At 44.6% G+C, this 25948-nt stretch overlaps 2 protein-coding genes across 2 annotated transcripts in view; one reads left to right on the top strand and one right to left on the bottom strand.

The window, feature by feature from the left end:
- LOC121273703 (zinc finger protein 229-like) overlaps positions 1–25948 on the bottom strand; it is a 1112939-nt gene that overhangs the window by 53028 nt on the left and 1033963 nt on the right. The window lies entirely within an intron of this gene.
- On the top strand, positions 4446–25025 carry LOC121273599 (zinc finger protein 91-like). Its single transcript, XM_041180753.1, has 7 exons — positions 4446–4483; positions 5541–6813; positions 17801–18129; positions 18477–18544; positions 20637–20952; positions 21110–21508; positions 23442–25025. The coding sequence occupies exons 2-7, from the start codon at positions 5896–5898 to the stop codon at positions 23527–23529; spliced, it is 2118 nt and encodes a 705-aa protein (XP_041036687.1). The 5' UTR covers positions 4446–4483; positions 5541–5895; the 3' UTR covers positions 23530–25025.

Raw genomic sequence — 25948 nt, 5'->3', positions numbered from 1 at the left:
TCTTGTCAGTCAGGTGTCCACGTGAGGAGCCAAGACATTCAATTCAACTGCAAACATCTCATGTGATTTGTTCCAATATATCTTTCAAGAGCAAACGTTTTGCAAATTGACTGAAATTTTTTAAATTCACTGATACTAGTGCTTTCCCAAAAATGATTGTTATTTTTCAGCCAGTCTTTATCAAATTGGAGAGTCTGTTTCATCCAGGACAAACTGCCCACTTGATCAGCACCCCATCCAAAATATTGAACATTCACTCCCTCCACCGCTGACACACTGTGGTTGCAGTGTGTACCATCTACAAGATACAATACGGCAACTTGTCAGGCACCTTTCGACAGAACCTTCCAAATACAACCTCTACCAGCTCGAATGTCAAGGGCAACAGATACATGGGAACAACATCAGTTGAAAATTCCCTCCATGTGACACTCCTGACTTAGTCCTATATTGCTCAGGATCTGTGCGTATGAATACCCCTGCAGCTCAGTCATTGTCTGTGTACACAAACACCTTTAGTTCAGACCATGTGTGTACGTAAACCCCTTTAGTTCAGGGTCTGTGTGCACACAATCCTCTTTAGCTCAGGGTCCGTGGATACACTAACCTCTTTAGTTCGGGGTCTGTGTGTATGTAAACCCCTTTAGTTCACATTCTGTGCATACAAACCCCTTTATTTCAGGGCCCGTGTGTAGGCAAACCCCTTTGGTACTCTGACAGAATTTATTATTAGGAAGGTAAAGTCCAATGACATATTGGAAAACTGGGGTTTACATTAGAAAGGGAGAAACATGTATAAAGGAAATGAGGTTATGTGTAATGGAAAGGAATTCTAAGATCTAACAAGTGTGAAAAGCCTCCAGCCTCTATGTACCAAGCTGCTGCCTATAAGAAATGAAACTAAGAGAATTCAGTGTGAATATCCCTGACCAAAGTATCGTGTGCCTTGCCTGGGTCTATTAAAATCCATTTTATTTTTGTTGCCTTCACAGGGTTATAACTGGGAGTCTGATTAATTCGTGGAGCTTGGAGTTATCATAGTAGTAATTTGTAGACCTATGTTTGTCCTTAAAGTTATTTATTTTATTAATAAATGTTGGTATGACACAGCAGTTGGTAAAGGGTGAGTTATTTAAAATCCCAGAGAGAAATTTTAAACAACTGCCATAACCTATATTTTCAATTGATATGTTTTGAGTTGCAGCTCCATATTGAGGAATAAGACCACCAAGTCTAGGGAGGTTTTTATATCAAACTAAATTAAATATTTATTAATTTACAACAAATCAAACACATGCACATGGCTACAAATTATTACAATCATAACTTTTTAACAAATTCCCAAATTAATCTCCACTAAGGCAACAATAACCAATAGACTTAAACAGACATCAGGCAAAGCATTTTTCATCTTACGAATTCAAAATGAGGTTCCTTTCAATTTGTTCCTTTGCAGACACAGTGGCAGGCTTACAGGCTTAGATCTTCCATGTCTCTGACTTCCACACAGGAAATCTTCTATATATACCGAGCCTCAGCTTTGAATGAAAATTCTCATTGTATCACCAGGCCCTTTGAACGCCACCTCCTCTAACAATTAATACTCTTTCATAGTCCCAATTTGATTAGCAATATAAACATATTGCTTGGTGTCTCCTAGCTAGGTGCAAGATTTCACTCCCAATCTTTGAATGGTTTATTCAACAAAATGCAAACATACACTTTACCTTAACTTTCTCACTGTTTAATGTCTCAAAACTACTACACATCACAGCACCCAGACTAGCTGACTTCAATCCGATTAAGACACACACACAGACACCAAAGACACAGACCCTATTACAAGTCCAATTTAACATAATTTCCAATAACATTATATACATTAATATCTCTTTGTGACAATGTTTAATTTAGTTTTGTACCACTGAATTCAAGGCATGCATCTCAAAAACAAAACACAAATTGCAAACCAGATGTGGCAGTTGTTTCAAGTTTCCGCCTGGGGATTTGAGCAGCTGAGTATTTATGAGATGCTGTGCCAAACATAAGCCTCATCTTTCTTCTCCCTGAACATATTCAAATTCTAATAAATGGATCTATGCTATTAGTCTCATCTGTCTGTGTGGGAGCAAGTTCCACATTCTCACCACTCTCTGGGTGAAGACATTTATTTTCTTAACTTTCTTCTTGCCACTTTTAATTGTTGTCCAGTTTCTCAGCTGATCTGCTGACCCTGGAATGGGACAAAGGACAGAGGAAGAATGAGGCAGCTGAGACTTCACACCATTTCCCCGAACATCAGGACTCAATCAGCCTCATACTCTCGTATCTGAGTCTGAAGGTCATGCGTTCAAGTCCCCACTCTAATGACCCGAGTCCCCAAAATCCAGGGCTGACACTCTTTCAGTCTTCAGCTGTCAGGTTCCTAAGCTCTGGAATTTCCACACTTAACCCCTCCACTTCTGTATCCTCCGTTAAATCTCTGCTTAAAACCTACCTTTTCTCATCTTGGTGACATCAAGGACTTGACAAACTGTGTGCCCAAAACAAAGCTGCTTTATCTGACATTTACCCAGGATATTAAACTCCAGCCCAGTTACAGGGCTTATTAATATCAGCAGAAACAAACCCCAACTGTCAGAATGAACATGGTTCAGTCCTGGATGTGATTAGCAGCAGCAATAGCAGCAGAATCCAGCCCCTGGAATCACTTGTGAACTCACTGAAGTCTCAGCAAGTGGGATGAACGTGTGAATCCCTTCCACACTCGGAACATTTAAACAGCCTCTTGCTAGCCTGAACTCGCTGCTGGGCCAGCAGGTTGGCTGACTGAGTTACTCCATTGCCACATATGGAGCAGGTGAATGGCCTCTCTCTCTCTATGCTGGGAGCTCACAGGAGGTAATAAAGCTCAATGAGGGACTGAATCCCTTCTCTTCTTCTTGAATCTGACCCACAGTGTCATGACCTGCACCATGGGTAGGGTAAGGAGGCAGATCCTGAATTCTCCACAGCTGGAACGAGGATCGATCCCTGTGCTGTTGGCACCAATCTGATCCACACACCTTCCAGGCGTCTGAGCCAACTGGCCCCCGAGGACTGTGAATTGCTGTGGCAACACACGCTGTTACAGGCAAGTTACAGTCCTTCCAAACCCACGACCACTACCATTTGAACGACAAGGGCAGCAGATAGACGGGAACACCACCACCTGGAAGTTCCCCTTCAAGTCACACACCATCTGGACTTGGAAATATATCACCATTCATTCACTGTGGCTGGGTCAAAACCCTGGAACTCCCTTCCTAACAGCACTGTAGGTGTGCCTACAGTACACAGACTACAGAAGTTCAAGAAGGCAGCTCACCACCACTTTCTCAAGGACAACTAGGGATGGGCAATACATGCTGGCCCAGCCAGCGAAGCCCACATCTCATGAATGAATTTTAAAAAGCCATGGATATTGATGGCCGAGATTCCAATTTCTTTCCATCACATCACTGACCAGGAATCTCTCTGCCTTTTAGCACCTGCCATGGGTGTGTGTTGAAAGGTTTTACAAGTTGATACTAAATCTGTTTGGCTGTATCGTGAAGACACTTACCTTGGCAATGACGTCCTAGAGTGGTATTTGAATTAGGAGCTTTTTGTTAAGAAGCTGGGATACTACTCACGGCTCCACATGGCCTCTTGTGTTAGCTATTGCTCTTCTTAATATGTCACCCAGGTGTCTACATCTTTACAGAAAGAGAGTCATATTCTACTCGAAACGTTAACTCCGTTTCTCTCTCCACAGGTGATTTCAGACCTGTTGAGTGTCTCCAGCATTTTCTCTTTTTATTTCAGTCTAAATCTTTACACATGTAAACATGTAAGAGAGAAGTTAACTGTTTTGCTCAGGGGGCATCACAATCAAATCTACTCACATGTACTTTGTGTCAGGGCGGTGTCACTGCCTCCCCCACCCCCATTTTCCATCCCAGACCTAGGAGTTTGGAGACTGGGATCCGGGTGGGTAATGGCGGTCGCAGTGCCCACAATCCCCCGCGCTGGGAAAACCGCTCTAAACGGCGCGCGGGCGGGCGGCCCGGGACTGCGCATGTCCAAGGGTGAGGGGAAGCTGCGCATGTGCGGAGTATGTCGTTTCCCATTGGCCAACCGCTCAGCTCATCATCGGGACAAAGGGTTACCGGGCCCAGGAAGTTTTCCTCTGTCCCATTGTCTTAATGCGGGAGATTGACCAATGAGGAGCGTCGAAGGACCGGAAGTACTCTGGTCCTCCAGCCAATCAGAGCGCGGGCTTTGTGGAAGGAAGATAGAGCTTCACACAGACTAAAACTTCCTCCTGTATCCAACATCTGTGAGTAAAACACTTTCTTTTGTCCCCCTTTCCATTTCTTTTCTCATTCTGGGGGGAAATTGTTGACTTGCAGGAACTGAAGGGAAAGGAAGTGAATCCAGGGAGGGTGCAGACTCTGGAAAGGTGAGAGATGATGTTCTGACTGAACGAGATAAGTTGTAAGTTTTAGTTGATTTTAAACCCCACACTTCCCACTATTATTGTCTCCAGACCCCTCCTCTCCAACCTCCTCTCATTTTGAAACCCAAACCCCGCTAACCAGCTCTCACAGTCACCAGCATCCCAACGCCACTCATCCCCCAGTCCTGAGGTTTAGGTGTCCCTTGTTTTGGTTCAGAGGAGTTGCACACCATGGACAATATAGTAACATAGGGCTTGGATATGCATAATGTTATGATGGGGACGTTTTAGATATATTATTTATGGTTCTGCAGTAAAGTTCATGTATTATTGTTCCGAGTCTTGTAATACACTACTGTGGCTACATAATGTGTTTCCAGTCATAGAGTCATTATAGCCCAGAAGGAGTCCATTTGGTAACTCGAGTCCATGCTGACTCTCTGTGGAGCAATCCAGTCAGTCCCATTCCCCCTCTATATTCCCATTCCCCTGCAAGTTTATTTCCTTCAAGTGCCCATCTGATTTCATTTTGAAATTATTGATCCCACCACCCTCGTAAACAGCGAGATCCAGGTCATCAGCATTCACTGTCAAAATAAAGTTCTCCTTAACAGACCCATCTGTCCCTAATCATGTAATGGAGTACTGTATGGTAAGATCTAAAGGCTGCTTGACAATAAAGACAGAAACCAATCTTGACTTCTTCAAGCAGAATTTTATTCTAACTCACACAGAATTCTACACATTGTCTCACCCGTTTCCTCTTTAGATACACCCAGTGAAGTACTTGTCAATTAACCTACAATTACAAACTGAAACACTCCTTGACAGTTCAATGTTTCCTACCCGAACACTGTATATTACACACATTTTTAGTGCAGTAATGTTGGGAGAATATTAGATACAGCAGAGTGAGAATGGAGGGAGAGTGCATTGGGGACAGAGACGTACAGCTCTTGGGGAACGAGAAAGGAAAGAATGTTCCATAGAAACTAGAATTGTCTGTTCTGAATTTCTAACCTGTACTGACAGTGATGATTTTTGTAAACTCCTTTTACAGGATATTAGAAGGGGAGGATTTGCAAACAGAAAGTTTAAAACGAACTTTACATCAAGATCTGACGAAGTCACTCGATTCATCAGGACCTGAATATCATCAACCTTTGAATCTAGGAGGAGAAAGGTTTGTCTGTTCTGTCTGATTTTAAACAACATTTTGACCAGAAAAGAACCAAGACATACACACACCCGAGTGAGAGTGTTCCAGTGCACTGACTTTGGAAAGAGCTTTAACCAGTGACACAGTATGAAAAAAAATCATGATTTGCAGTGAGGAGAGAAATTATACACATTATGTGTGTGGACGAGGCTTCAACTGATCATTGACCCTGAAGGGTCACAAGGACACCCGCACCATGGAGAAACCGTGGAAATGTGGGGACTGTGGGAAGGGATTCAAATCCCCATCTGAACTGGAGATTCATCGACGCAGTCACACTGGAGAGAGGCCGTTCACCTGCTGTGTGTGTGGGAAGGGATTCACTCATTCATCTACTCTACTGAGACACCAGCAAGTTCATACTGGGGAGAGGCCGTTCTCCTGCTCGGAGTGTGGGAAGGGATTCAGTGATTCATCCAACCTGCTGAGACACCAGCGAGTTCACACCGGGGAGAGGCCATTTACCTGCCCCGAGTGTAGGAAGGGATTCACTCATTCATCCGCTCTGCTGACACACCAGCGAGTTCACACCAGAGAGAGGCCGTTCTCCTGCTCCGAGTGTGGGAAAGGATTCAGTGATTCATCCAGCCTCCTGAGGCATCAGAGAGTTCACACTGGGGAAAGGCTGTTCACCTGCATCGATTGTGGGAAGGGATTCAGTAATTCAACCCACCTGCAGACACACCAGCGAGTTCACACCGGGGAGAGGCCGTTCACCTGCTCCGAGTGTGGGATGGGATTCACTGATTCATCCAATCTGCTGAGGCACCAGAGAGTTCACACCGGGGAGAGGCCATTCACCTGCTTCAAGTGTGGGAAAGGATTCAGTAATTCATCCGACCTTAAAAAACACAAGCCAGTTCACACCGGGGAGAGACCCTTCACCTGTTCCGAGTGTGGGAAGGGATTTACTGTTTCATCAACCCTGCTGACGCACCAGCGAGTTCACACTGGGGAGAGGCCGTTCACCTGCTCCATGTGTGGGAAGGGATTCACTCAGTCATCCAATCTGCAGACACACAAGCGGGTTCACACTGGAGAGAGGCCATTCACCTGCTCTGTGTGTGGGAAGGGATTCACTCATTTATCCAGCCTGCTGAGACACCAGCGAGTTCACAAGTGATTCCAGGAGTTGGATTCTGCTGTTATTGCTGCTGTTAATCACATCCAGGACTGAACCATGTTCATTCTGACACTGGGTGAAGTGGGAGGGTCGGAGGGTTTCTTTCTGCTGGACTGGCCGGTCTCACGACTTTGCTCCCAATGGGCTGATGCTCTTTGAGCCTGGGAGTGTACATTTCCACTGAAATGATCTGCAAAAGCTGATGAAGGACATTTATTTTATCCTGGACAGTAAATAGTGATTTTCCTACCACTACAGGTAGATCTGAAATAAATACAGAAAGTGTTGGGAAAACTCAGCAGGTCTGGCAGCATCTTTGGAGAGAGAAACAGAGTTAATGTTTCAAGTCCAATATGACTCTTCCTCAGAACTTCAGAGATGGAGAAATGTGATGGGTTTGATGCTGTTGAGAAAGGAGGGAGGGTCCGGAAGAAGAATAGGGAAAGTCAGGGATTGGTTAGAGGATTAGATAACAAAAATGTCATGGAACAAAAGGCAAAGGGAGAGGTAATGGTTGTAGTAAAGAAACAAAGCATTGGTCCAGAGTAATTGTTAATGGCAGAATAAAGATCAGCTCTGTCTGAAAGCAAAAATCATGAAAACAAGATACAGACTGGCACTTGATAAAAAAAACTGTGTCTCATGTCAATGCAAGATGGCTGCACAAGATGGCCGCTGATGGCTGGATGCATCTGCAGTAAACGCAGTCCAGTTAAAAACATTGGAAAGTAAAACCACACATTTCCGTGGTTATTGTTAACAAAGCCATGTACCTTACAGATTGTGGAAGAGAAACAGTGGATTGTATCTGACTTTACATTCAAAAAATAAACACAGACAGTGCAGAGAATAGTAAAATGTTTCAGGTATTGATGAGCGAGCTGCCAGGATTTGTATATAATAGAACTGAAAATACGCCATGGAAAAAGATAAAGCTGAAGGAAGTGACTGAGGGGAAAATGGGTATTGGATTTTGTTCTGAATGAAATAGCCCTTTCTGGGTCCAAAATCTACTCTCTAGGATTGTTCATTGAATCTTGTTCTCCAGTTTCAGTTCTCATTAGGATTGCTGCAAGTTTGAAATTGGATTAAAAACAGGGAGAAACTAACTGGAGAGGATGAGTATCACACTGAGGCTGGGAGAATGAGTAGAGTTCTGATCTCCGTCACTCACAATTATGTCACTGCGTGAAGTGGTACAACTGAGCACGCCCCACGTTGGCAGCAAACGCAGCCACAAAATATAGTTCCAAACAGAGGACAGAGTTGCTGGTCTGAAGTTGTTGAACTCAATGTTGAGTCCCGAAGGCTGTAAAGTGCCTCATCGGAGGATGAGGTGCTGTTCGTCCAGCTTGTGTTGGGCTTCTCGGGAACATTGCAGCAGGCCGAGGACAGAAATGTGAGCATGAGAGCAACGTGGTGAATTATAATGGCAGCAACTGGAAGGTCAGGGTCATGCTTGTGGACTGAGCGGAGGTGTTCCACAAAGAGGGCAGCAAACAGGGGACAGATGAATTAAAGAGAAACCATTTGGGTCCAGAACATTGTGCACATCCTTGTACTCTGGTTGTCTTTGATCCTCAAGTAATTTTCCGGGTTTTTTTAACCATGTTTAATTCATTAATAAATTTTTATCAGTAAAAATTATTGATTTTTCTGGACTTTTCATGATTAGATTTCTGTATTTTAGGGAAAGTGGGTGAGAGGGGTTGGCAGGCTCTTTAACAGAAAGTGAGACCCTCTAAGGTAATTGACAAAGGAGCCAGAGGGGGAGATGAGATTTTATTTTTTGACATAGCGAGCTGTTCTGATCGGCCTGAAAGCAGATTCAATAGTATCTTTCCAAAGGGTAAATACTTGAAAGGGAAGAATTTGCAGGGCTGTGGGGAAAGAGCAGAGCAGTTGGATGAATCAGAGAGTCCTTTCAAAGAGATGGCAGGGGCACGATTAGCCGAATGGACTCCTTCTGCAGCCTGGGAATCTGAGCCTCCTGCTTTTGTGCAGGTTAAAAAGAACAGATTTCATTTCAGCCTCTTCCCTGTATCTGTATTTGAAGAGACAGGTTTCTGTTCAGCTCTGAGTGACCGATATAACAATGTCTCCACTCCTCTATTTACACATGGGACAAACCTTGCATAGCTGATTGTAGCCAACAGCCTTCCTGTAGCTCTCTCTGGACGCAGCAAGAAAGTGTTTGACTGCTTAACAATAGTGGCGTCTCCTGAAAATAATTCAAACACCACAACAAAAACAACCTGCATTTATATAGCACCTTTAATTGAGTAAAACTTCCCAGGGAGCTTCACAGGTGCGATTATCAAACCAAATCTGACACTGAGCCACAAAAGGAGATATTAGGTCAGGTGACCCAAAGCTCGGACAAAGAGGCAGGTTTTAAGGAGAGTCTGAAAGGAGGAAAGTGAGGTTGGGAATCGGAGAGGTTTAGGGAGGGAATTCCTGAGCTTGGGACACAAGCAGCAGAAGACACGGCCGCCAATGGTGGAGCGATTAAAATCAGGGATACTCCAGAATGAGAGGAGCACAGATATTTCAGAGGGTTGTAGGGATGGAGGAGATTACAGAGATGGGGAGGGGTGAGATCATGGAGAGAATTGAAAAGAATGGGCCCGATTTTAACTCACTCAAAATCTCATTCACTTTTACAGAGGTAAAATTGGGCCTAAGGAGGAGAATTTTAAAATGGAGGCATTGCTTGAGTGGGAGCTGCTGTCAGTCAGTGAGCACAGAGGGTGATAGGTGAATGGACTGAGTGGGGACACTTTATTTGCAGATTAACAGAGTAAGCACTGTACTTGAACCAATGTTATTAATGGATGGAATTGAATCAATTAAGGGTCAGATTAACGATATCACAATAACCCAGCATCAGCTCGGTCTGCCTAATACAGAACAGGGTTACACCCAGTGTCCAATATTAGAGGCGGCTGTGGCTGTTAGACGCCTAGTTTCACTGTCCAGCTGACAAGCCCACAGCTTCGGAGAACAAGTCTACCCAGGGTATGTTTCTAAAGCCTCCTCACAACACATTGCCTGGTTAGCTCCCAGCTGAGAGAATTCTTGCTGCATTTCAGGATGCTCGCTTCCTTCTGGCTTGGTCAGTTGTGGGGGATCTGCCTTCTGCAGGGCTCATGTGTGTGTTCATTGGGCTCTGGTTCCCCGGCCCCAACCCCACTCTAATCTCACTGGCTTCCATCCCTCATCGACCCAACCCTGTGCAGAGTGCAGCAAAGTCAGGAACACGGAGTGGAGGTGTAGATCAGCCATGAGCTGACTGAGTGGCAGAGGAGGTGCCCTTCCTAATCTTCCCAGGCTGCATGTTTTAATGGGGACTGGGACCTGTTCTAATGTTTGTCTCTCTCTCTCCTCTCAAAGATTTGATCGGGTTTATAAAGCTTTCCCGTCTCAGATACACATCAAACCCATTTCATTGACCTGATCCAGGCTCAACTTGCTCATGAACTAAACCCCTTCTTACCTTCCAGGTCTGAATAATAAACAGTGGACATGCCAGATTAAACTGGCTTTCTTTTGGGTCCCCCCCAGCTATTGGTCATCTTACCCAGATATCAAAACAGAATTGGATGGACACTTGAGGGAAATAAACTTGCAGGGGTACAGGGTTAGAACTGGAGAATGGGACTGACTATATTGTTAAAAAGAGGGTCAGCATGGACTAGATGGGTGGAATAGTTTCCTTCTCTGTCCTAACGACTGTGTGACTCTCGTTCCAATTCCTGTAGAGACCGATAACTTATTAAATGAAATGAATCCCCACGACACCAATGGAAAGAAAACCAATGGACAAGATTTCACCTTTTAAAACTTTTACTTGTAATAAACCAAATAAAATCAACACAAACATTCATTAACAGGCGATGGATATTTCAAAGAAAAGGGTAAATTTCACTTTAAATAATCGATAGAACAAAGATACACCTCAGGTTGTTATAAACACCCACATTACTTCCTGCACACATGTTGCACCATGGGCAGTCTCACAGTTTTTCCAATTGCCCTCCCTACGTCGGATCTCTCACTTCCAACTCAATAGATTTGGCCCTGGAGTCACTATTCTATCTGAGGTCCCGATATACGGTGAAAACCAATAAAGTGCACGTCTACGAATGCTCTCTCTCTTGGGTCACAACGGTCCTGATGTCTCAGAATACCCAAAGGCTCCCTTCTTCAGAACCCTTAAAATGCCTGGTTGGCTCTGGCAAAACTGAAATAGAAGCAAGGGGTCTTTTCCAATCCACAATCCCCTACTCTCCTTGTCTTCAGCTCCCTGTCCTTTCCAACTGTATAACACACAGAGTACCACAGTCCCTGCTTCAACACCAGGTTTCATTCTTAACTGTGTCTGACATTTTACCCTGTAACTGAACCTGCTTCAGCAGGACTCAAACTGCAATTCAATATGAAATACACTGTCTTTTAACTCTTGGTTTCTGAGCTTTTTATCCCCATATTAACCTCAGGTCACATGGCCATTTCTTTAAAATAATGATCACAGAACCAGGAAATCAATTACTCCTCCTTCAGAAGAATCCCCAGTTTCACTTTGGGTTTAAAGGGGCCATTACATGAAAAAAAAACACCCTTTTCCCAAGGTACATGGGTCATCACATTCCCCCCACCCAAGGGAAAAAAACTGACCAAAGCAAGGAAATTACCACAATCCTTTTTGACTACAACACATTTTAACATGGTAAACACTGTAATAACTATCTTTTTACACACTGTACAGATAATGCTTTCCCTTCGTCACATTTTACATTAAACATATCACCTTGGCAACACTCTCAGCTTAACCTGTAACAAAACAAACTGAATGTGACAATTAGGTTTCAAATTTCAACTTGCTCGAGTTCCTCGAGTCCCAATGTTCTGGTAAACATGATTTCATTTTACTATTGTTAATTCATTTTCTTTAACCTTCTCAAGAGGTCTCCTTTCCCCTGTCACACAGTCTTTCCAGGCCCTTGGTTAAAAGGTTGTACTTCAGTTTTCTATTCCTCATGGTGCTTTTTAAATCTGTATCGGATTGTGTACGGTCTGGGCCCTGGGATAGAATTTGTGATGGGTCCAAAGGATTTCCAGATTTGAGGTCTGGTTCACTTTGTTAGGAACCACATTGCTGATTGCTGGAAATCCATCCGGCTTTTGAGTACTGGCTGTTAGGAACTGGACTTTCGGACGAAATTCCCTGTCATCTTGCTTTTTCCCCTCTGAATTCAGCAATTTGTCTTTTCAATAGTATTTGTACACACAGTGGGATACAGTCAGGAGGGAGTGGTCCTGGGAGTCCTCATCATCGACTCTGGACCCCATGAAGTCTCATGGCATCAGGTCAAACATAGACAAGGAAACCTCCTGCTGATTTCCAGCTACCAACCACCCCCTCAGCTGATGAATCAGTGCTCCTCCATGTTGAACACCACTTGGAGAAAACACTGAGGGTGGAAAGGACACCAAATGTACTCTGGGTGGGGTACTTCACTATCCATCACCAAAAGTGACTCATTAGCATCACCACTGACCAAGCTGGCCGAGTCCTAAAGGACATTGCTGCTAGACTGGGTCTGCGTCAGGGAACCAACAAGAGGGAAAAACCTCCCTGACTTCGTCCTCACCAATCTCCCTATTGCAGATTCATCTGTTCATCAAAGTATTGGTGTGAGTGACCACTGCACAGTTCTTGTGGAGACAAAGTCCTGTCTTCACACTGAGGATACTCTCCATCGTGTTGTGTGGTACGACCACTGGGTTAAATGGGATCGATTTCAAACAGATCTAGCAGCTCAAGACTGGGCATCCATGAGGCGCTGTGGGCCATCATCAGCAGCAGAATTGTAATCAACCATAATCTATAACCTCATGTCCCGGCATATCCCCCACTCTACCATTACCACCAAGCCGGGGATCAACCCTGGTTCAATGAAGAGTGCAGGAGGGTATGTCAGGAGCAGTACCAGGCATATGTAAAAATGAGGTGTCAACCTGGTGAAGCTACAACACAGGACTACTTGTGTGCTAAACAGTGAAAGCAGCAAGTAGCAGACAGAGCTAAGCGATCCCAAAACCAAGGGATCACATCTGAGCTCTGCAGTCCTGCCAAATCAGTCATGAATGGTGGTGGAGAATTAAACAAATCACTGGAGGAGGAGGCTCCACAAATATCCCCATCCTCAATGATGGGGGAAGCCCAGCACATCAGTGCAAAGGACAAGGCTGAAGGATTTGCAAACATCTTCAGCCAGAAGTATGGGTTGGATGATCCATCTTGGCCTCCTAAGATCCCCAGCATCATAGATGCCAGTCTTCAGCCAATTTGATTCAATCCACGTGCTGTTAAGAAATGGCTGAAGGCACTGGATACTGCAAAGGCTATGGGCCCTGTCAAAATTCTGGCATGAGGACTGAAGACTTGTGCTCCAGAACTAGCTGTGCTCCTAGCCAAGCTGTTCCAGTACAGCTACAACACTGGCATCAACCTGGCAATGTGTATGTACACAAAAAGCAGGACAATCTAACTCAGCCAATTACCCCCCAACTGTCTACTCAGTCAGCAAAGTGGTGGAAAGTGTCATCGACAGTGCTATCAAGCACCTTTCACTCAGCAATAACCTGCTCACTGATACTCAGTTTGGGTTCTGCCAAGGCCACGCAGCTCCTGACCTCATTACTACCTTGGTTCAAACATGGACAAAAGAGCTGAGCTCCAGGGGTGAGGTGAGAGTGACTGCCCTTCACATAAAGGCAGCATTTGGCCAAATATGGCATCAAGGAGCCCTAGTAAAACTGGAGCCAATGGGAATCAGGGGAAAACTCTCCGCTGGTTGGAGTCATACCTAGCACAAAGGAAGATGGTTGTGATTGTTGGAGGTCAGTCATCTCAGTCCCAGGTCTTCACTGCAGGAGTTCCTCAGGGTGGTGTCCTCGGCCCAACCAGCTTCAGCTGCTTAATCAATGACCTTCCTTCAATCATAGGGTAAGGAGCGAGGATGTTTACTGATGATTGTATAATGTTCAGCATCATTTGAGACTCCTCAGATGCTGAAGCAGTCCATGTCCAATGCAGCAAGACCTGGACAATATCCAGGCTTGGGCTGACAAGTGGCAAGTAACATTCACACCACACAACTGCCAGGCAATGACCATCCCCAACAAAAGAGAACCTAACCATCACCCCTTGATGTTCAAGGGCATTACCATCATTGAATCCCCCACTATCAACATACTGTGGGTTACCATTGACCAGGAACTGAACTGGACCAGCCATATAAATACTGTGGCTACAAGAGCGAGTCAGAGGCTGGGAATCCTGCAGCGAGTAACCCACCTCCAGACTCTCCCAAAGCCTGTTCACCATCTACAAAGCACAAGTCAGGAGTGTGATGGAACACTCCTCACTTGCCTGGATGAGTGCAGCTCCAACAATACTCTAGAAGCTCGACACCATCCAGGGCAAAGCAGCCCCGCTTGATTGACACCCTATCCACAAGCATTCACTCTCTCCAGCAGTGTGTACCATCTACAAGATGTAGAGCAGCAACTCAGCCAGGCTCCTTCGACAGCATCTTCCAAACCTGCGACCTCTACCACCGCGAAGGACGAGGGGAGCAGGCACATGGGAACACCACCACCTTCAAGTTCCCCTCCAAGCCACACGCCATCTTGACATGAATCAATATCGCCGTTCCTTCACTATCACTGGGTCAAAATCCTGGAACTCCCTCTCTAACAGCACTGTGGGTGTACCTACACCACATGGACTGCAGCGGTTCAACAAGGCAGCTCACCAACACCTTCTCAAGGGGCAATTAGAGGAGAGCAATAAATGTTGGTCTGGTCAGGTAAGCCCACATCCTGCGAAAGCCTAACATCCCATAAATGATTAACTGTTTTAAAAAATGAAGAGAAGACTGAAGGGTGACCTGATGGAAGCCTTTAAGATGATGAAAGGGATCAATAATCCAATAGGATTTCATGAGAAACCTCTTTACCCAACGAGTGGTGAGAATGTGGAACTCGCTACTACAGCAAGTGGTTGAGGTGAATAGCATGAATACATTTAAGGGGAAGCTAGATACATACATGAGGGAGAAATGAATAGAAGGATGTGCTGATTGGGGGAGGTGAAGAGGGGTGGGTGGAGGCTCATGTGGAGCATAAATGCTGACGGAGACCAATTGAGCCAGCTGGCCTGGCCTGGCCCTGTGCTGTAGACTCAATGGAACAGAGACAAATATATTTATATTAGATCCACCTGTATTGTTTGGGAAGACACTATTTACTGTCCAGGATGAAATAAATGTCCTTCATCAGCTTTTGTGGATTATTTCACTGGAAATGTGCACTCCCAGGCTCAAAGAGCATCAGCCCACTGGAAGCAAAGACATGAGACCAGCCAGTCCAGCAGAAAGAAACCCTCTGATCCTCCCACTTCACCAAGTGTCAGAATGAACATGGTTCAGTCCTGAATGTGATTAACAGCAGCAATAACAGCAGAATCCAACCCCTGGAATCACTTGTGAACCCGCTGGTGTCTCTGCAGGTGGGATGACTGAGTGAAACCCTTCCCACACGGAGCAGGTAAATGGCCTTTCCCCAGTGTAATCCCACTTGTGTTTCTGCAGAGTGTATGAATGACTGAATCCCTTTCCACACAAAGAGCAGGTGAACAGCCTCTCCTTGGTGTGAACTCATTGGTGGATCTGCAGGTTGGATAACTGAGTAAATCGTTTCCCACATTCAGAGCAGGAGAACGTCCGCTCCCCAGAATGTACTCACCAGTGTCTCTGCAGGTGTGATTAATCACTGAATCCCTTCCCACACTCAGAGCAAGTGAACGGCTTCTGCCCAGTGTGAACTTGCTTGCGTGTCCACAGGGTGCTTGACTGATTGAATCCCTTCTTACAAATGAAGCAGATGAATGGCCTCTCCCCAGAATGAACTCGCTGGTGTACCAGCAGTTTGGAAGATGTTCCAAGTGTCTTCCCACAGTGAGAGCAGCTGAACGGTCTCTCCTCGGTGTGAATGTGCTGGTGAACCATCAGGTCATGAGACCTTTTGAAGGCACTCCCACAGTCAGAGCATTTAAAAGGTCTCTCATTGGTGTGAGTGACATGGTGTTGCAGCAGGCTGGATGATTGACTGAATCCTTTCCCACGCACAGAGCAGGTGAATGGCCTCTTCCCAGTATGACGGTGTCGATGAATCTCCGGATCAGAGGGGGCCTGAAATCCCTTCCCACAGTCCCCACATTTCCACGGTTTCTCCATGGTGCAGGTGTCCTTATCCTCACACAGAACTTGCATAATGTCTCTCCTCAATGTGAATGCTGTGATGTTGTTTCAGACTGCATAACTGGTTAAAGCTTGTTCCACAGTCAGTGCACAGGAACACTCTCACTTGGGTGTGTGCATCTTGGTGCATTTCCAGTCACCTTGATGTTTAAAATCTTTTGAAGCAGGCAGAACACAAACATTTCTCCAGCTAGATTCAAAGGTCAACGATATTCAGCTCCTGTTGAATTGAGTGAGTCTGTCAGATCTTGATGTGATGTTTGTTGTGAATTTCCTGTCTTCAAATCCTCAACCTCTGATATTCTGTGGAAAAAGATTACAAAATCCATCACTGTCCGTACAGGATAGAAATTTAGAACACACAATTCTAGTTTTAATGAACTCCATGATTTGAAATGTTCACAACTGTAGTTTATTACAGTGAGTGGTCATTATTTGGAACTCGCAACCTGTAAGGCAGGTGGAAGACCAATGATTTCAAACTGAAATTTGATAGGCACGCAAAGGAAATAGACTTGCAGCAGTATAGGGATACAGAGGGGGAATGGGACTGACTGGATTGCTTTATAGAGAGTTGATACGGACTCAAGGTGCCCATTCATCTCCTTCTGTGTCTTAACAAATCTAGGACTGGAAATTTATAATGTAGCTACAGTACTATATCAGCACTTTCTTTTTTGCAAAAATATACTTTATTCTTAAATCTTCAAAAGCATTTCGAACCATTTCAAAATCACCATTACAAAAGTTCAATCAGGTTCAACTTTTACAACATGAATCACAAGGTGTATCAGTACAAACAATGAATATTACAATCATTGGCAGACATTCATTTTAAGCTGTACAGCCTGAGGGGCTCTTTACAGTTCCCAGCCCCTCAGTGCACTGTGGCAGAAAGGTCTTAGGCAGCGACCCTTCCCCATTGCGCCTTTGTGGCGGCTGCCCCAAGCTTAACTGTGTCCCTCAGCACATAGTCCTAACCTTGGAATGTGCCAGTCTGCAACACTCGGTCGGGGACAACTCTTTGCGCTGGAAAACCAACAAGTTTCGGGCAGACCAAAGAGCGTCTTTCCCCGAGTTGATGATCCTCCAGCTGCAGTTGATGTTCGTCTCGGTGTGTGTCCCTGGGAACAGCCCGTAGAGCACAGAGTCCTGTGTCACAGAACTGCTCGGGATGAACCTCGACAGAAAGCACTGCATCTCTCTCCAGACCTTCTTCGCAAAGACACAATCTACAAGGAGGTGAACAACGGTCTCTTCCCCACCACAGCCACCTCGAGGGCAACGTGCAGAGGGGGTGAGACTCCTGGCATGTTGGAAGGATCTTACAGGGAGGGCCTTTCTCACCACCAGCCAAGCTACAGTACTATATCAGAACATGAGAAATGATAATAAATGTATCTAATAGAAACTAGGAGCAGGAATAGGCCATTTAGCCCTTCGAGACTGCTACACCATTCATTATGATCTTGGCTGATCATCCAACTCAATAGCCCTGCTTCCACTTTCTCCCCATAACCTTTGAAAGAAATGGAAAGGGGGAGAAGAGAAAGTGTTTTACTCACAGATGTTGGACACAGGAGTAAGTTTTAGTCTGTGAAGCTCAATCATCATCCAGCTCTGATTGGCGAGTCCTTCCGGTCCTGCAGCTCTTCCCATTGGCTAATTTCTCAGGAAGAAGGGAAGGAGCGGGCTCTCTCCCGCACATGCGCAGCTTCCCCTCTCCCGAGTTCTCCGAGCGGCTTTTCGCTCCGGCCGGAGCCGTCAGCCGGTTGCCTGGAAACCTTGGCTCGAGGAGGTGGAGGGGGCGGGGGAACAATGGGTTGGGGCGGGGCTCCCGTGTCCGCGCGTCTGACCTGCAGCCTGGAACCCGAGGACGTCACCGCGGAGGTTTAAGGAAGGGTTCCATGGTGGACGTCACAAAGCGAAAGTTGGACTATGAGCTTCAGGCTAAAACTTCCTCCTCTGGGCAACATCTGTGAGTGAATTAATGTTTTCCCCTTTTCATTTCTTTTCTCATTTTGGGGACAAATTGTTGACTTGCAGGAACTGAAGGGAAAGGAAGTGAATCCAGGGAGGGTGCAGACTCTGGAAAGGTTGGCCCAGGTCTCTCTCTCTCTCTTAAAGACATTGACACCCTTTGCTCCCTCAGCTTGACACATTTATTTGTCTGGTTAAAAGGGTGGTCTCTTTCCTAATGTTCACAATTAAAGGCGTAATTTCGCAGAAGATGGCTGACATTTAAGGGAACAATATCAGGGTGTTTAACTGTCCTATATTTTAAGGGATTGCTCCTTATTTTACCTTTTTGTCCCATATTTATAGGACGACCTGTGGGAAACTGATCCCGGGTGTCTTCAGGGTGAGTTTGAATGATTTGAGTGGGATGCCAAGTGAGTGATTGGCCAGCAGAGGGATGATGATGTTATGACTGAACAAGATAAATTGGAAGTTTTAGTTGATTTTAAACACCCCCCCCCCCCCCACACTACGATCAGGATCCTTCCTACCCAGCACCCCCCCAACCTGCTCTCATGGTCACAAGCATCCCACCCCCCGCGCATGCCTCCAGCCCCACGTCTGAAGGGTCCCTTATTTTATTTCATAAGAATTCTTCCCCCTGGAGAACACAATACTACAGGGCAAAGATATGTCTAATGTTGTGATAGGGATGTTATGACGTGGCGGATAATGTGTGCCAGGTGGACCAAATCCACAAGGGAAACTTGGCCATGCTATCACAACAGTTTTGCAATTTGTATTTATTACGAGAAGATGTGTGCACTGCATTCAGAAACAAGGAGTCCACTAAGACCTTCAGAGATTTTAAAAATGAAATTAAAATATTTATTAATAGAATAAAAGATTTCAAGCACATATGTAAGACTACAATTATTACTATAACAAATCCTAAAATTCCTAATTAACCTGACTCTAAATTACACACCCTCTTTAAGGCAACAATCCAAAATAGATTTCAAATTTAAAAAACAAGTCAACAAGTTACCACAGTACACACTTAACAGTGGATTTCCAAAAGCTTGTCCCTAACTTTAGTCACTGGACACAGTAGACTTATGCACAAATGGGTGGAGGCTTCCTGAAGGCTGTTTCACACACTCCTGCTAGATTTCACATGGCCCCCCAACATAACTTTCATTCTCCTTTATATATGTTTCTCTCTCTTTAATATGTAAATTCCATTGTTCCATAGGTCTTTGGAACTTTACGCTTCCGATACTATAAAAATTTTCATGTTGCCAATATTGTCAGTAACCTTTGGGAAAAATAAACACACTGCTTCGCCTTGCTTATCTGGCTCGTTGTAAAAATCCTAATGTCCCTTTGAAATCCAAACAACCCCTTCACTTATGTAAAAATGCAAATTACCTTCACACCTTACATGCTAAGACCACATTGATGTTTACAAATTAGCATTTCAAGTACATTTCTACACCTAACTTCTTTTGATAATTTCAATCTTGCAGTCTCCCTGACTCCAAATGTAATTAAATCACACAAGGGAGAACCATCCACACTCACACCCATAAACCTATTTGACGCTAAACCGCAATAATAGTGTGAAAATTATTATTCTTTCTTAATGGGGGACACTTTAGATATATTATTTATACTTTTGTACTGAAGTTCATTTGTTATCCTTCTAGTCTTATGAGACCATGCTGTAGCTACCTAATATATTTCCAGTGATCGAATCATTATGACACAGAAGGAGTCCATTTGACAACTCAGGTCTATACCGACTCTCTGTAGAGTGATCCAGTCAGTCCCAGTCCCATTTCCTTCAAGTGTCAATTCAATTTCATTCTGAAATTAGTGATTGTCTCTGGAACCACCACCCTCACAGGCAGTGGATTCCAGGTCATCACCACTGGCTGTTGAAATAAAGTTCTTCCCCACTGCACTATGTATCTCTAATCATGTAATAGAGAACTGTATATTATACACATTTTCAATGCAGTACTATTGGAAATTTATTAGATATAGCAGAGTGAGAATGGAGTGAGAGTGTGTGGGATGGAGATTTACTGCTTTTGGGGAATGAGAGATGAAAGACTGTTCACTAGAAATTAGAATTGTCTGTTCTGAATTTCTATCCTGTACTGACAATAATGACTTTTGTAAACTCCTTTAGCAAGATATTAGAAGGGGAGGATTTGCAGACAGAAATCTCAAAACAAACATCACATCAAGATCTGACAGTCACTCGATTCATCAGGTCCTGAATATGATCAGCCTTTGAATCCAGAAGGAAAAACATTTGTTTGTTCTGTCTGCTTCAAAAGGTTTTAAGCATCAGTGTGACTGGAAAAGCACCGAGACACAGACACCCCGAGTGAGAGTATTCCAGTGCACTGACTGTGGAAAGAGTTTTAACCAGTTACTCAGCTTGAGAAAAACATCACTTCATTCACAAAGGCGAGAGACCGTACACGTGTTCTGTGTGAGGATGAGGCTTCAACTAATCGTGGAACCTGGAGAGACACAAGGACACACACACCATGGAGAAACCGTGGAAATGTGGGGACTGTGGGAAGGGATTCAAAACCCCATCTGTGTTGGAAACTCATCAGCACAGTTACACCAGGGTGAGGCCGTTCACCTGCTCTGAGTGTGGGAAGGGATTCACTCAGTCACCTCACCTGCAGACACACCAGCAAGTTCACACTGGGGAGAGACCGTTCGCATGTTCTGAATGTGGGAAGGAATTCAGGAATACATCCCACCTGCAGAGACACCAGCGAGTTCACACTGGGGAGAGACCATTCACCTCCTCGGAGTGTGGGAAGGGATTTAGTGAATCATCCCTCCTGCTGATGCTGATCCCTCCAAGTAAAGCGAGTTCACAGCGGGGAGAGGCCATTCACCTGCTCTGAGTGTGGGAAGGGATTCACTCAGTCATTCTACCTGCTGACACACCGGCGAGCTCACACCAGGGACTGGCTCGCCTGTTCTGAATGTGGGAAGAGATTCAATCGGTCTTGCGACCTGCTGGCACACCAGCGAGTTCACACTGGGGAGAGGCCGTTCATCTGTTACGTGTGTGGGAAGGGATTCACTCAGTCATCCGACCTGCAGAAACACCAACAAATTCACACTAGGGAGAGGCCGTTCACCTGTTCTGAGTGTGGGAAGGGATTCAGTGATCCATCCATCCTGCAGACACATCAGCGAGTTCACACCGGGGAGAAGCCGTTCACAGGCTCTGAGTGTGGGAAGAGATTCACTTGTTCATCCGAGCTGCTGACACACCATGACAGTCACACTGATGAGAGACCTTTTAGATGCTCTGACTGTGGCTTTCAATTGTGTGAATTGAGGTTAAGTATATACAGGTGGGTTTCATGGATTGGATAGTTACTTGAGCACATATAAAGAGACCCTTACTGACATAGAGTGGAGGTATGAAATTAAGTAGCTTTGGTCCAATGATGAGTATGTTACTCACAGACTCATTCAACTGTACTGTGTTAGACAGTGGCTGTGCCTCATTAGTATGTGGATTAGATTGGTGAACATATTACCTCGTACTGAGGATTGACACAAGGTTAAGGAGTGTGAAAGTTCTACTTGTTCTGGTTTGGTGATGTCAACACATAGAAGTCACTAAAAAGAGTGGGGATTCCCTGCAAAATAACTGGAGTCAGCCTCTTCATCAGTGTTAACTGTTAGACTTCACTCGATGACACATTTGTGTAATTAATAAGGCTTATATTACCAAATTATACTGTATGTAAGCTTAACAATGAACAGTCTTCAATTGCCTGTCTCCAGCTTTAAGGAAAAAAAACTGGTGTTAAGGTCAGGAAGGGGTCAGAGCACCAGGTGTTCCAGGACACCCTGTTTAGATACAAGTTATAGTTCACAGTTAGAAGGGACTCCAAGCTGACTGGCTCAATTTGTTGTGGGGAAATGAGGAACACTTTTCCCATTGGTCAAGAGTCACAAATATTTGTTTAAGAAGTTGTTAGTTTTGTTGAACAGCTGCACCAACATGGGTTAAATGTTACAAAGTTACCTTCAAAAAGGTCCATTTGGTACCTCGAGTCCATGCTGACTCTCTGTAGAGCAATCCAGTCAGTCCCATTCCCCCTCTATATCCCCGTATCCCTGCAAGTTTATTGCCTTCAAGTGACCAATTTTCTTTTGAAATCATTCATCATCTCTGATTGCACCACCTCATAGGCAGCGAGTTCCAGGTCATTCTCACTCGCTGTGTAAAAAAAGCTTCTTCCTCACATCTCCCCCACATCTCTCACTTAAAACCTTCAACCTGTGTCCCCTCATCCTTGGCGGGAACAGCTTTTCTTTGCCCAGCTGATGTAAACCTGCCATAATCTTGTACACCTCTATCAAATCTCCCCTCAACCTCCTTTGCTCCCAGGGGAACAATCCCAGCCAGAAGAAAGAAAGAAGATATGTTCAGGCCTGGAATAAAATGGGAATGTTTACAATTTCACTGGGCAGTGAAGGAATTGGAATAACTCACCTTGGGTGTAGTTGAATGGAACAGATCAATCTGGTAACCATGTAGATTCCAGTGAAATTCAGGGACGTGTAGACAAGATGAATAAGTCGATAGCTTTCTCTCGGAAATGTTTATATCATTTGCCTCTGAACCCTATTTTAAAAGAAAACCACAGTTGAAATCCTGGCCACTACCTGAAATATCGGGACTGCACAGAGTGAGATTAGCAAAGCTCTTGAGGCAGATCCACCGCCCCCCACACACCCACTGCGCACACGCCCCCCACCCCCCCACACACACACACACACACACCCCCAACCCATCCCCATGAACTTCAGATAAGATAACATGAAAGTCAAAAAGTGTCTCGCATGCTATTGGGATACCAGTGTACGTGTAGATGTGATTTGTTAGATGTTAAGCAACTAACAGAAGGAAATTCATGGTGAAATACATGGAAGAGTCCCAAACATACACAGTGACATGACAAACAGTATGAAATGGTTAATGTGGCCAGAGGAATGAGACAACATTTTGATGTGATCAGGGCACTGACACATGCTCCAGAGAGAAACTGATTTTTAAAAAGTCAGGATAGAATTAAAGACACCAGTCATGCTGAAAAGTGAATAAAACTAAACAGAAAGGGATAAAAAATTATGGATTGGGACAATGATGGGTTTGGCAGAAAAAACAGAGTGACAACTCTCCACAAGTTGGGCAGGGGTAAGGAGAGAGCTGGAGAATGTTTTACATCCATGTTTGATCAGTTGCATGAAGCATGTGTCCTTATGTACTAGTAACCTAGAACTCACAGCGCTCCTTCAGGAGAAGAAAAGATCGAGTCGATGTTACCCCAGGCGGGGCCAGAACAGAACTGGAAAATAATGGAGTGAAATTGAGTGAGTGGTCGGAGAGAGAGTTCTCTCCTCCTCAAGGTGTGGATTGTAAGAATCCTGGGGAACCCTCTACTTTGGGTTTTCTTGCTATTTAGTGAACATTTAATTAATAACTCTATCTGGCTGTGCATTGATTGTTATACTTCTGCTGTTTTTATTCCTGTTGTGATTGGACTTGGAGTTAGGATGGTTGTCAGGTGACAGGATGGGTAATTGTGGTTTGGGTCTTCATTGACCAAATGTTTTATTGACCCGAAAGGTGTAAAAGGGCCAAACTTCAGCAGAAATCTGGCAGAGCTGAGAACAGCCGACTTGCTATGTGAGAACAGGGAGATGAACAGCTCCCAGAGGACAGAGAAAACAAAAGTGCCTTGAATCCTAGACGACACCTGGGTGTCAAGGCTACCATGCTTTCACTGCTTGACGTGGGATTGCTGACTCCCTGTAACGGGGACGGAGCGTGGGAAGCCAATTGTTTGAGAGTTTGACGGGCTTGGGCAGGTACAGATGGTTCAATGACAGGTTTTGGAATTGGTCCATTCAAACGTTAGCTCGGCAATGATTGGGTTAAATCAGTCTCCATAGACTTTGTGATGTAAAAAAGTATCAGAAGGGATTCCCCGAGCACAGAGATTTGTAGAGGTTTTACATATTGCATTGACTGGTGCCATGGCATCTGGGGCAGACCAGGGAGCATTTACATGGAGATGGTGCTTCTACCCAGAGTGTAATGGTAATGCTGCTGCACTTTGATACTACTGCTCAGACATGAGCATGTGTCAGGTCTTATTTCTACTGAATAACATCTAATCGCTGTCACCAATAAGGGTTATCACTGTGAATCATTTCAGAGTTTGGGAAAGGGGCTGAAGGGTTAATACATACAAATTAGGAGCAGGAGTAGGCCACTCAGCCTCTCGAGCCTGCCCCCCCATTCAATAAGATCATGTCTGACCTGATTGCGGTCTCAATCCACGTTCCTTCCTACACCCTACACCCTTTCACTCCCTTGTCAATCAGGAAACTATCAAACTCAGCTTTAAAACTATTCATTGACCTGGCCTCCACCGCTCTCTGGGGGAGTTCCACAGACTCGCAATCCACTTCGAGAAAAAAATTCTCATCTCTGTCCTAAATGGGAAACCCCCTTATTTTTAAACTGTGTCCCCTATGTCTAGTCTCTCCCACAAGGGGAAACATCCTTTCAGCATCCACCCTGTCAAGTCCCCTCAGGATCTTATATGTTGCAATGAGATCACCTCTTATTCTTCTGAAAGCACAGGAGTACGGCGTTGGATCGAGGATCAGGCATAATCATGTTAAATGACGGAGCAGGCTCGCAGGGCCGAATGACCTTCTCCTGCTCCTATGTTCTACGAAGACAAGCCTAATCTGTCCAACCTTTCCTCCGAGGATAACCCCCTCATTCCAGAAATCAGGCGAGTGAACCTTCTCTGAACTGCTGTGAATGCAATAATGTCATTTCTTAAACAAGGAGACCAAAATTGTACACAGTGTTCCAGATGTGGTCTCACCAAGGCCCTGTACAGCTGCAGGAAAACATCCCTACTTTCATTTTCCATCCCCCTTGCAATAAACATGAAAATGCCATTGCCTTCCTCATCACTTGCTGCACCTGCAGACTAACTTTTTGTGGTTCATGTACCAGGACACCCAGATCCCTCCGTACCTCAGAGTTCTGTAATCTCTCTCCATTTTAATAATATGCTGTTTTTTTTAATTCTTCCTGCCAAAATGGACAAGTTCACATTTTCCCACATTATGCCCAATCTGCCAAATTTTTGCTCAGTCACTTAACATATCGATATCACTTTGCAAACTCCTTAAGTCCTCTTCACAATTTATTTTCCTACATATTTGTGTTATCAGCAAATTTAACCACCATACATTCAGTCCCATCATCCAAGTCATTGATATAGATTGTAAATGGTTCAGTGCCCAGCACTGATCTCCTGTGGCACTCCACTTGCCAGCCCAGAAATGACCTATTTATGCCTACTCTCTGTTTCCTGTTAGCTAACCAATCCTCTATCCATGCTAATATGTTACCCCCTCCACCAGCAGTTCTTATTTTGTGCAGTAACCTTTCCTGTGGCATCTTGTGAAATGCTTTCTGGAAATCTAAGTAAACCACATCTACAGGCTCCCCTTTATCCACATTTCTTGTTATTTCCTAAAGAATTTTGATAAATTAGGAAATCACGATGGACTCTCTGAACCCCATTTTCTAACATTGTGTGTCAACAAAAAAATAAAATCTCATTTCCCCCTCTGGTTCCTTTGTCAATTACCTTAGAGGGACTCACTTTCTGTTAAGGAGCCTTCCAACCCCTCTCACCCACTAAAGTGCATAAATTTTGTAAGAGAAAGTCTGGAAAAATCAAATA

This window comes from Carcharodon carcharias (genome assembly GCF_017639515.1).
Source record: "Carcharodon carcharias isolate sCarCar2 chromosome 27 unlocalized genomic scaffold, sCarCar2.pri SUPER_27_unloc_1, whole genome shotgun sequence".
Taxonomy (NCBI): domain Eukaryota; kingdom Metazoa; phylum Chordata; class Chondrichthyes; order Lamniformes; family Lamnidae; genus Carcharodon; species Carcharodon carcharias.
Note: the sequence above shows the minus strand (reverse complement) of the source record. Positions and strands in the feature narration are given on the sequence as shown.